The 12,292-nt window shown below is 43.5% G+C and overlaps 1 protein-coding gene across 1 annotated transcript in view; it reads right to left on the bottom strand.

Moving 5' to 3' along the window:
* sorbs2a (sorbin and SH3 domain containing 2a) overlaps positions 1–12,292 on the bottom strand; it is a 46,275-nt gene that overhangs the window by 14,070 nt on the left and 19,913 nt on the right. Inside the window, exons 6-14 of the mRNA XM_085783247.1 lie at positions 11,598–12,251; positions 10,559–10,966; positions 8,764–8,890; positions 8,215–8,390; positions 6,082–6,148; positions 5,079–5,129; positions 4,770–4,983; positions 4,032–4,146; positions 1,408–1,479 (exon numbers count right to left, since the gene is read on the bottom strand). Coding sequence (XP_085639373.1) covers positions 1,408–1,479; positions 4,032–4,146; positions 4,770–4,983; positions 5,079–5,129; positions 6,082–6,148; positions 8,215–8,390; positions 8,764–8,890; positions 10,559–10,966; positions 11,598–12,251 — 1,884 coding nt within the window. The remainder of the gene's footprint in view (positions 1–1,407; positions 1,480–4,031; positions 4,147–4,769; positions 4,984–5,078; positions 5,130–6,081; positions 6,149–8,214; positions 8,391–8,763; positions 8,891–10,558; positions 10,967–11,597; positions 12,252–12,292) is intronic.

Here is a 12,292-nt window from a genome sequence, read left to right as displayed (position 1 = left end):
TCTAACGCCTTCGGTCAATGTTTTATTTCTAGGCAAAACTCTACAAATCATAATCATACTATGAGGAGACAAAGCCAAAAATAAACTATCCTACTACATTACCCTTTATATCACACACACACTCACACACACACACACACACACACACACACACACATTAATGTGCTCGTGTACCACACACACATGCAGAGTGTGACAGCAAGCTGTAAAGCAGGAAGCCCAGTGAAGCACAAGCTGCGGTGTTGTGTTTATTTGAGAGTGCAGTGAGTTGCACTGTCAAACGCTGTGATTTAGTGCTGCTTTACTAGTGCACATAAACTATTGTTCACTCAGACAAAATGTGTGACTTGTCACCTCAATAAACACTCACACACTGAACATACTGTGAGATTCGGTCCCTGCTGGACCGAGCAGTGCATGGAGGGAAACCGTCTACACTCTAAAGGCTTATTCCGTGCTGTGAAACATTCAGAATATTGCAGGTAGAAACCTCAACGCGCGGCCCGACATGACTCCAGAGGACACGGAGTCATGTCAGCTCCACATGTGACATTTGCACCTGAACATTTTGAATAAGCCCAGTCATCACCTCGTGTCATGCTCTGGCATGGACGGAGGCGATCCTCATGACACATTGTAAATCAGTCAGGTTGGGGGTAATTTGATGCCAGATCTGCGGCTAGAGGCAATCCCTGCCCTGAGCCACCAGGACGCTATTACCACCTGCATCCAGCAGAGGGCACTAAGGGCATTTGGCTTGTGTGTGTACAGAGCATTCCTCCATAGTAAAGGTAAACAAAATACTAGCAGTAGTGAATAAATCACAGGATAATAAACAGGCTGAATAAAAAGCTGATTAATTGATACACATGTAAGCGTGTGCACGAGATGCTGAAGAGACTTAGATTGCTCAGCAGAACAAAAGGACAATATTTAATCAATATAAGACTCATCCTTCTTCATATTTATCAATGTTGACTGACTGACTGGTTGGTCAGTGCGGTTCTACCAGACATAAATTAGGTCCTTTAAGCATCTGGAGCACACTGCTTCTTAACCTACTTCCATTGATAATTTGACATTTGCAATAAATGAACCAACTCAAATAAAAATGTCGAGGTTTGTGTGCAAAAACTTTTTCAGTGCCTGCCTGCCTGCTAGCCACCAGACCAAAGAACCCAGCAACGCAAAGACATAACACAGCCTGTCACAAGGGTGGGGGGTAGGGGAGGGGTAGTCACAGCACCCAACAAGTACCACATGCCCAAACAACTAGCCCCACCCGGTCTATTGGTGGAGACACGTTAAAAAAATAAAAATAAAAAAGAATCATGGGTGGGGTGGACCAAGTGGGTGTATGCCTATGGCAGGATTGTGGTTGAGGGAGAAGCTATGGCCCTGACTTACCGGCCGCCCAAACTCCAGCTCGGAAAAGAACTTATACCAAGGCTCGTTCTCTAAATCTATGTCATCATAGGTCTGGGAAAAGCACAACAGTGACAGAGAGAGGAGGCAGAAGAAAAGACAGAAAGAAAGCAAGTGTGGAAAGAAGTCACACACACAAAGAGAGACATGGACCTCATGGTTAGGAATGGGCAAAGGTGGCACAGGGAGATGGGCACAGGATGAACCAGGATGAAGATTTTTCCACTGGCTAATGGGGACAAAAAAGTGATGATGCAAAAACCCATTTACTGCTGACAGATACTAATGAGAGGCTCTGATTGGATGGCGGCCTGTGTGCCATAGTGCCGTGTTATCACAAAGAAATTAAAATTGCATAAGCCCAATAATCTAATATGCACTGACACTTGCCACTCTAGGCAATTGAAGAGGCAGATAATTTAAGCATCTCGGCTCCTTTTGAATTGATGCTCATTAATTTCAGTTGCATTAAAAAAAAAAAGACAAGGCTGCAAATCCCTGGGACAATATCCCATTACTGCTGCCAAGGACAGGTAAGAGAGAATTAAAATCAGCATGCTACTTTGATCATTATATATTTAACACCAAACTTTATCACCTACACCTCAGTGCAGGCTCAGTGGATGGCACAGTAAATCCTGTATTCCACACCCACAGTGAAAGGCTTTTTTTTTTTCCACCAGAAGAGCTCATTACACTGAAGAAGAGGAAGGAAGCACATATTACAGAACTGTTAGGAAAAGACGTAAGGGAGGACTAATATGGCGTCAGGTTTCACTTCTGCACTAGTGCGAGCAGGATGGTATCATAGTCAAATATTTTCTTTATCATAACACAGAGTTATGCAGACAGTGTTGTTGCTTTTTTATCTGTTGTGAGTCCTGACTGTCTGTCGGCTCCTGGGGAAACATGTGAAACGTCAAGTAAAGGGTGCATCATAAATCACTAACCAGTTTATATTTCTAAATAAGAATATTTCTGTTTTTTTTTTTTTTTTAACTCCTAAATCCACATCAAGTCTCATAAGGGCAGACGTGCAAATATTTCCCTTGGAGTTAAGAACTGATATGATAAGGCATCCAAATACCCTGCAGTCAATTTTAGACAAATTGCTTTGAGGGAAGCAGAAGTTCATCTCTGTTGATGTCATATGAAGGATTTCAACACTCAGCTTTCTTTGTAACCAACACAGAGGACACTTGCATATCAAATCAACCTGCAATAAACTGTATTTACATACATACATACAGAAACAGGCAGGTAAGCCAAAACACCGGCTCCCACTGTGCAACGAGTTAATCATCTACTCGATTCTTGTTTAAACTTCGACTAAGCCATTTGTTTCCATTTGCACACTTTAGCGTGCAGAGTTTTCTTCATGCTCTCTTATTTTAACTGGAGAGATGATGCAGTGCTTTACTACTCTGTCTGCTCTTTCTAACCCCAACCCCACACAGACAGAATTTTTCATGCCAAATGAAACACTGCCAGGAGCTGTTATGTAGGTGTTTTTTGGTGCTACATCTCTCTCGCTAAAAAGAGAATTCAGCTTTGAGGCAAATGAGTCACCCTCTAAAAAAAATAAAAAAAAGAGGCCTTGAGCATGGACTGCCAGTCACATGATTGCTGTGTAGGCACCAACAGTAAAGAAACACGGTGTCGGTTATTTCCTATATGGCTTATAATTGCCATTTTGGACCGCAACATCTTTTTTTTTTTTAATTACCTTGGAGAGTGGGGAAAAAAACACAACATACATCAGAAATCTCAGACTGCAGATTAGCCCGCGTGGGTTCACTTCTACTTCCTACAGTTTTCTCATTTTATTGCCTCTGTCTATCAGGCTCTGACTCATACGTTATTGCCCTGAGAGCATTCGCTGCAGTCATCACATTAAACATCTGTGAGACCTTTACAAAAAGCTTTTCTTTTCACTCTAGAACGCATTCTCCATTATGCCATCCTTCTCTTTCAGATGCCTCATGTCTATTATTTCTAACCCTCCCCTCTTCACAGTAATTATCTCTGCTGTCTGCTTCGCCACTCATCGAGTACACCGAGTGAACAGCGAGTACAGTACAGTCACTGGAGGATGCGGCAGCAGGAACATTTCCTTTTTAAATGCCCACATAGTCTCTGACAGAAACTAGTCCACACAAAAAATGTATTCATATCTACAAAGACTATAATAACTAGTTAGGAAGGGAGATGTGTTTCTCAATCATTTGTATCTCAATAGTGTCAAGTTGTTTAATGTGTTATTGTTCTTTTCTCTAGCTCCTTTTGACTTTTCCTTTGAAATCTTACTTCCAAAAAAAAAAAAAAGGCACAGAATCATTTCACTGTCACAGTAATTTCAATATTCCTTCAAGATGTTTGTGTGAAACCAGCAAGGGAAGCGGGTATCACGGCTGCCGAGTGTTATATAAAATCATTTTTACAGCCTGAGCTGAGTACAGATTTAGTTCCTGCAGGCCTCACAGGTTAATCAAACATGAAGGAAGGCAGTAAAGTGATAATGACCAGCAATCTGTCACTGTATTCTGACAGCGAAATATCAGAATCTATTATAATTAGGTACAAGAGCATATTTTAAGAATACTCACTGGTCTTTCATGCTCCAGAATAGAGGACTTCCCGGGCTCGTATTCAAAAATACTCTTGGGCTCCGCGCGGTACTTTCGTGTATCCACTTTCCTGTCAGGAGGACCCCATTCATTCCTGGTGCAGGAAAAAACAAAACACATATCAGACACAATTTTTGTTGAATACTTATTTTGAATAAACCCCAAAAAGGAATACACAATAGGTGTTTTCATAGACTAACAAAAGGCATTTTGACACCACTGACAACAAATCCTCAGGGGCATAGCATATTCATGGCTAAATATCTAGATAATAGACAACAATAACTAAATGATGAAAAATGTTACATGTGGGGTCCCACAAGGTTCTGTGCTGGGTCCAAAGTTACTTATTACTGTATACATTAATGATATCTGTAATGTGTCCAAGCTATTACATTTTGTTTTGTTTGCTGATGACACACATTTATTTTGCTCTGGTAAAGATCTGAGGCACCTTCTGGACATAGTTGAGAAAGAACTTGGGGTCATAAAAAGATGGTTTGACATTAATAAACTGTTAATAAACTAAATATATAATATTTGGATACTGCTAAAATTTAAATCAAACACAAACTGTGGTAGATAATATTGAAAAAGAAAGAGTTAATGTACATTTCTTTGAGTTATTACAGATGACAAACTAAGCTGGAAACCACATCATTTTGTGTTGATTGATTGACGACATATAATAATTAAAAAAAAAAGAGTTCTCCCTACATGTCTGGGGAGTCTTTGTCCCGGTCGCTATCTCTGGCCCTCAGCTGCAGGAGGGATGGCATGGGCGGAGGCGGTGGAGGTACAGGGGATGGGGACGGCTCCCGAGGCCCCAGGTGCCCTCCGTTGTCCGAGGGGCTCTTGGACAGCGGCCTGTACGTGTGTGTGCGGGGAGGTGGGTGGGCCATGGTGGCGGTGGATGACAGGCTGTAGTCGTCTGTTGTGGGACAGGACAGAGAAGTAATAAGCCAAAGAAGGGGACGGATGGACTCAGGAGGAAATGACTCGTGTTAGACATGAAGCCGGTCTCACCGTTGTTAATGACAGCATATGTTGCATTGTATGTATCGGAATAGTCGTCATCTGTGGAGGAAAGGAAATACAACCTGATTGGGATACATGCACAGACACAGTGTTGAGGTGTAAGTGTGTAGTCTCCTCCTCAGCAGCTTCAGTCAGCTGAAATACAGTCAGTTACAAAGTAATTTCCAATAGTGGCCATTTTTCACAGAGGAAAGTATCAAAAGCACCCGAGCAGCACAATCCACCTCCCTCTGTTCATGTACAACAAGCTCAGCTGCTTTCCAACAACTGTTATGTCTTTGTGTCTTTTTAGGGAGGGAAACGGTACCACACAACAGCAGCATCTCAATCTGACCAAAGCTGCTGTTTTCTGCAAACAAAGAAGCTACACAAGTTTTCAGAAAAATATTTCAGTACTATAATAGAAGACACTCAAAGGACAGAGAGATTGTGTTGTGTGGGACGGGAGCATTGCTTAGTACAGTAAATCCACAAGAAGATGTGAATATTCAGGGAGTTTCGGGAATTCTGAGACACATCAAATAGACCATCACGAGCCTGCGGATGTTTTTGAGGCTCACATCATCATGAAATAGCTTCTGTACTGTATATGTATGTGTGTGTGTGTGTGTGCTGCAGTAGAAACAGCCTGAGCAGCTTAGAACAAACAAGCCTTGTACCGACTGTGTGATTCTGTCAAGGCCACAAAATTAGAGCAGATTTCCCAGGACAGCTCTGTGTCTATTAGAGGTTTCTCTCAATTACCTCCTCCTCTCCAGACTCTCTTGCTCGCATCTAATGAGTTCTGGCTCTGAGGTTCTTCGAGGTCTTTCAGTATAACAAGAACCGCTTTGCTAAAACCCACAGAAATACACACAGATACACACACACACATACACGCGCGCGCGTACTAGCAGCATGCATGCATGACCAATTTGCCTCATAATGCGACAATCAAATCACAACAAACAATGAGCTGCTGCTGCTCGGCACTGATACGGCGCAGACTTACCTGCTTTGTGAACCTTGTGGATCTGTTTGAACATAGTTTTATACCAATCCTTAGGCCTGTCCACCGTCTGCGGAGAGAGAAAAGATCGTAAAGATTTAAGTGCCGTGAAATGCTGCGTGCAACTGGATAACTTAAGTTAGGAACTGGCAAGTGCTCCCACTGTTTTATACAAAACAACAACAGAGCAGAGGAAAACACACCCTCAGCCTTTTTTCACATCAAGAGATTTAAACTGAGAACTAGATGAATTATTGATGAAAAAATAACCTGTATAACATTCTGTATAATATATTGTCTACATACATTGTTCATCAAGGTTGTTCAGTTAAATACTTAAAGATGACATGAGAAAGGACATTTGTTGGTATTAATTTAGCATAAAAACATTCAAGAATCATTGGCATCACAAGTGTGCAAGGTGGATTCACATTCTAGTAAAATAAAGTTTTAATCCTGTGTTGTTGTTTTACACATTCATCTCTTGTCTTATGCTAAATATAGGCATGCTGAAAAACTAAGTCATTTAGTCTTTATATCAATCAATATATTTCCTCTTTTCTGTTGTGAAACTAGAAAACGTTTCAAAGAACTATTTCAGCCTCTGGGATGTTCATATAAATGTACCCACTCAACCTCACTCATCATATAAAACCACATTTAACTGTTAACTCAAGGACTGTAGTAACAGGCAAAACCATTTTATAGTAGGATTTGTGTTAAAATGAAACACAAGAATGGATGATGGGGGTCAAATTTGTTTATCTCTTCCTCCTCCTCCTTGTTAGGGGATCGAACAGTGCAGGTGAAGCAGGTGTGGGTGGAGGTCTTGTCAGGTCCATATCTTTCTATTTCTTCTACCTGTTTATCCATTTCTTCTCATTCATGCATGCTCATGAGAGACACAAAAAAGGCAATAACTTGGTTTTAAATCTCTCTCCTGATGATGCCTCAACGTCAATTTTGTTTCCTTGACTTCAGACAGAAAATCAGATGTCGGCCTTTTTAATCATTTACATGTTTTTATACTCTAGTCTACAGTGAGTTTGACATTTTCACTGCTTCCCAGCAACAAAGAAAGTTTTCTCATCGTTCTCAAAATTTGAATATTGCCTATTCAGCTTTTGAACATACACGGTCTATAAATCACTGTAATATCCAAACATCTGGCCGTCATAGCTCTGGAAAAACACAACAATACTATCAGTCACTTGTTCAGCTTCTACACCGCATCCATTGTGCGAATGTGTGTGGCGTTTGAGTGTGCTTATTTTCAGAAATCAATTCAGGAGATTTGGTTTCATAGCGTAGACGAAGCCGTGTTGTTGCAACAAAAAAAAAGGGAGCTCGGGTGCTGTGCCTGGAAAATCCTGGAGAAACCCTGGAATGTGCGTCTTTGTGTATACAGTATAGATCTAATAGCCACTTCAAAAAAGAGCTATCAAATGGCAAAGAGACTTAATCCGCTCTTTATTCAGTAGCACTAAACAGTGTCTGGATTCTGGTCAGAGAGGAGGTATTTTGCCTCCACAGTGGAGTGTGTGTGACTGTGCATGAAGCACTGGCACAGTCCAATTACCACTTCACTCTCCACGGTTACCAAACAGAGTGGCCACAAAAATGTTTGTCTGCTCACAATAAGGAGCATCTGTTTTTATCCTTTCCTGCCTTTCTTCCCCCCTTTCACCTTTTCGCTTTGCTTTTATTGCCTATCCCTCATTCTTCCTGCTTCATCCTGTAGTTCAGAGCGTCAGCCTTTAAATGCCGCTCAACAAGAAATGGATAACCGTGTGAAGTGTTAATACACAAACAGCCTTAACAGAGATAACACACAGACACACACGCTTTGACAAGTAGGCATCAAGGACCTTGCAGTAGGAGAGCAAAGACCTTGTCCGAGCTCATCTTTATAACTAGCACACGGAGGAGGAGAGAGTAAAAGATATACTGAGATGTGCGAGTGAGAGAAAGGGCTTTTAATATGGGCTCAAAAGCTGCTGACAGCAGAGAGTAATCCCCTTTCATGAGCCTGGTCACATATCAAGACAACGGTAATGGGTCAAAGACACCCCTCTGTCCCAAAGCAGCGCCTACCCGAGTCAGTTTTAGTTGAAGTGTGTGTGTGTGTGACCTCACCGTGCGGATGGCGATGGGGATGCCAGACTCGTCCACGGGGCCGATGCCTTCGTAATGAGGCGCTTTAATGACAGAGACCTTCTTTTCCTCTTCTGAGAAGCGGGCGATGGGCACGGTGCTGCAAACGCTGGTGTGGCCTGACACCACAGATTCTCTGGTGACACACTCGCTGCCTTCTAGATACATAAGTGAAGAGGAGAGACAAACAGAGATGATTTAATTCTGTCTCTTGCTAATGGATATGGGTAAATCTCACATAGCGTGCCACTGTAAATACCATCTGCTCTCTAAAAACCCATAAACTCCTAAATTAATAGGGATCAATGATGATAGAATAAGATTTGACAAAATCATTTCAAAGCTAACACTGTGAGTTTAATTAACAAATATTCCTTGCGTGCTGCTTCATAAGATTTACACATTCTTGAAATTCTGAGCACTTCATTCACTGGTGATTTGCAATGCAGTGTTATCACTTCCCTAATCATGCATTTGTATGATGTGAAGCATCTCTTATGGGCGAAAAGAGACAAAAGGAGAGTGACTCACCCGAGCTCCTGCTCTGCCTCGGGAGCCCAGTGTGGAGTGAGGCGGGGGGAGGAGGATAAGACGGGGGAGAGAGGGGTCTCTGTGGATGGCTGGTGCTTCCATTCATAGCGTGAGAGAGGACCTGACCCTAAGAGTGACCCACAAGCAAGAAACAAGAGGCCGTAAGACTACCAATCACAACTGGCAGCAAAGTGTACAATAGTGCACAATTGTTGATTGTTCTCTAAAAAAAACTGAGTGTAAATGTAAAAAGAAATATTAGTCATCTTATTGCTACAAACATGGGTAGCAATAAGACGGTAGAAGAGCCAGGTCTGATATTGGAGTGGGTGTACGTGTAGACAGATACTGCATCTGATGTGATTCATAGGAAGGAGTTAGTTAGGGGGGAGGGGGGGGACTTGTTGAATCACTTTGCTATAAAAACGGAACAACAGAGATTAAAACAGGAACAGTAAAACATAGACAACTTTCATATTCAGATACATTTCATTATAAATTAGTTGGAACATAAACAAGACAGCAAGCAGGGCGTAGTTATAATGGGAGGCTCTGCTGGAGATATGCGCTTCCATTCAACATGACACAGGGACATGTGATTTCATCTGGATAAAAACAGATTTTCATTTTCAAGGCCTCCGTGTTCAGATCAAAGATTCAAGACAGCACAAAAAAAAACAAACGCAGTCACTTCAAAACTGATCAACTCATGATAAAGCAACGGACTATTTCTGACTTTAGTGCTTGAGCATAGAGAAATAACAGCTACTGTAACAAGCAGAGAGGAGTTGAAGATGAAGACCAAAGAACGCACTATAGTGTAAGATCTCTGAATCACTGGCTCACTCTTAAATTCAACTGAACATTTCCAAAGTCTGCTCGCTTGTGTGACACATGCCGAAATAGCAACGAGAGCAATCAACACATCTGTAGGTGGGACTGAGGTTGAGAAAGGAAACTGTGGTGGAACGACACGCACATAAAATGCACTTTCTCACTTCACCACATGGATGAAAGGCTGAAGCTGAAGAAGAGGTTTGGCTTGACGGCTGCGAGTCTTGGAGTGAACAATGACAACGCAACGCAACTTTGATTGACATGACAGACACCCAGCTAATTACCTGGCTAAGAAGGAGACTAAGTCAGACTAAATCGTGCAGTCCCGACAAAAACAGAAATTCAGTTTCAATGCCAGTCTTGTATAACTGGGAAGACAAGTTGCACATGCACGCTGATACCACATTTATTGTCAGACTTCTATACAGTACGTCTACACTCGGGGCATTATGATACAGTATGATATGACAGGAAACATAATGGGTTCAGCCTCCAACTCCCAGTGGACAGGTCCATGTCTTTCAAGATGGCAACAACTCGAGGCCAACAACTTCCAAAAAGGCCACTTCACCCTGCTGCAACCTCTCTGCAAAAATTTCTTGTCATGAATTTTTGATATGAACTGGCCTCAAGAGACGGTGTAATTGCACCGGACTGCAGAATAGGCATAACAAAGAGAGACATAGACAAGCACAAACAGACACGGAGCTCTGATGAGTACAGACAGATCGACATGAATAAAGAGGATATAGTGAGGCTGAATTTAACTGTGGTTGTGGATAGGAAGGTTGCAGTTGATGGTTAGTGGAAGGTAAGACTTGGTAGTAATCACACTTCAGCCATCCAGGTTTGGTTCAGCCATCCAAGGTCAGTTGGGGGGAAGAGGGAGGGGACCATTTGTTTTTGTTTTTTTTTGGTAATGATGTGTGTTACAGCGGTGACTTGTTGCGATAATTACGTTAGTGACAGTGGCTGCTGCAGCGGTGGAGGCCGCAGAAGTTGTTAGCACATCGTCAGGGCCGGCAGTGGATGTGTAGGTAGAAACGTGGCTGAGGGTGGGCGACGGCGTGGGTGAGGCGCCAGGCGACGAGTCCAGACCGATCTGCAGCTCGTCCAGCAGACCCGCCGTGGAGGACGAGTAGTGGCTGAGAGCGGACACCGTCACCGGGGAGGGTGAGGGCGACGCGCAGCCGCCGAAGCTTGCGCCGCTGAACGTGGCGAAGCTCGGCCCGCTCACGCTGGGAACATACGGGGTGGGTGTGGGTGATAAGGTCTTGGGCATTAAGCCTGACAGACAGTCGAGTGACTCTGAGCTGCGGCTGCGGTAGCGGGAGCGCTGTGCCGAGGGGTCGGGGGACGAATGCCCCTGGTGTTGGAGGGGAGAGGGAGTTGATTGGAAGAGAAGGAAAGGAGGAGAGCTCTTAGTGATATCATTCATTAGCCACATTGTCACAGAGGATGTGTGGATGCAACACGTGAGCCTGACACAAGGTGAAGTGTTGTCGGTGGGGGGAAACCAGGTGTCATGAGTCTGTGGCATCGTCTTCTCAAAAAAAAAAGATAATCGCTGTGAATTGAAGATGCTCTGTTAGTTCAAACTCTGTTGATGGCAGCAAATTATACAGACAGAAACACTGGTATACATTAAATGAAACCGTTATGACACATACACATTCACACATACATGTACGGTATGTAGAATGAATCCCAGTTAGTTTGGTTGGATGCATGGCAGCACCAAGATTAAACAATCTAACACACACAAGCAGAACATGACGTGCACCAGAAACACCCATGTCTCTTTTCCAAGGAACATCTGGAGCAGAAGAACCTCTGTTCTCTCCATCTAGCACATCCTGGCTGCATTTAGTTAAGCGTAAAGCTATTTGCATTGCAGTCGGTGTGTCACCAAGAGAAAAAAACAAAAAAAACCCAGTGATGTTGTCTTATTACAACCTTACAGTGCACACACAGTCATTGCTCCTTCAGTTATGTACCAACAGTTCTGCAGGGGATGGTCTCGGTGGAATTGCGGGAGGAGCCTTTGACGTCTCCACCTGGGCTGCAGCTGGATGCGGGCTCTGGTTTGGGGTTTGAACTGGGACCTTGAGCTCCGCTGCAGGATTTGGAAGTTGAGGCTCTGGATTTTTCTGATTCTCTGGGCTCAGGTGGACAGAAAGCGAGGCTGTCTGCGTTGACGGGTGCGAGAGAGTGCGACCCTTCTGTGGGGGTGGGAAAGCGGGTGGAGGGGAGGAGCTTGTGGTCTGGCTTTTAGGTTGGGGATCAAGGTAGGAGTTGAGGTGATCAGGAGGGTCAGGGATGGTGACGGGGGTTATTTTGAGGGAAGACACTTTGCGCCCCTGAGCCTGGTCATTAGTGGTGGCCGATGCACTACAGTTGCTGATATCGTTTGAAACGGTGTGCTCTTGGACTGTGTTTGCACTGGTCTCTGAGTAGGAGTAAGAAGATGTGCTATTAATAGTGTAGGACTCTTTTAAAAATGCCCTCTCTTTCTGAGTGAATGTTAGCATTCCAGCGCCAGAGTCGTTAGCCAGGGCTACGAGGGAGCTATAGTCTGGTGGGTTAGCGCCAGTGGGTGAGAACTGGAAACTGTCCCTCCTAGGGGGGGGCAGCGGCACGTGATTGGTATCCTTTTTTTTTGCCAATTAGAAAGCAGCAGCCAAAACAAGTT

The sequence above is a fragment of the Trachurus japonicus genome, chromosome 1 (assembly GCF_045865225.1).
Source record: "Trachurus japonicus isolate A0001 chromosome 1, Traja_1.0".
In the NCBI taxonomy this organism is placed as follows: domain Eukaryota; kingdom Metazoa; phylum Chordata; class Actinopteri; order Carangiformes; family Carangidae; genus Trachurus; species Trachurus japonicus.
The sequence above is the reverse complement of the archived record's forward strand: the minus strand, read 5'-3'. Positions and strand labels throughout refer to the sequence as shown.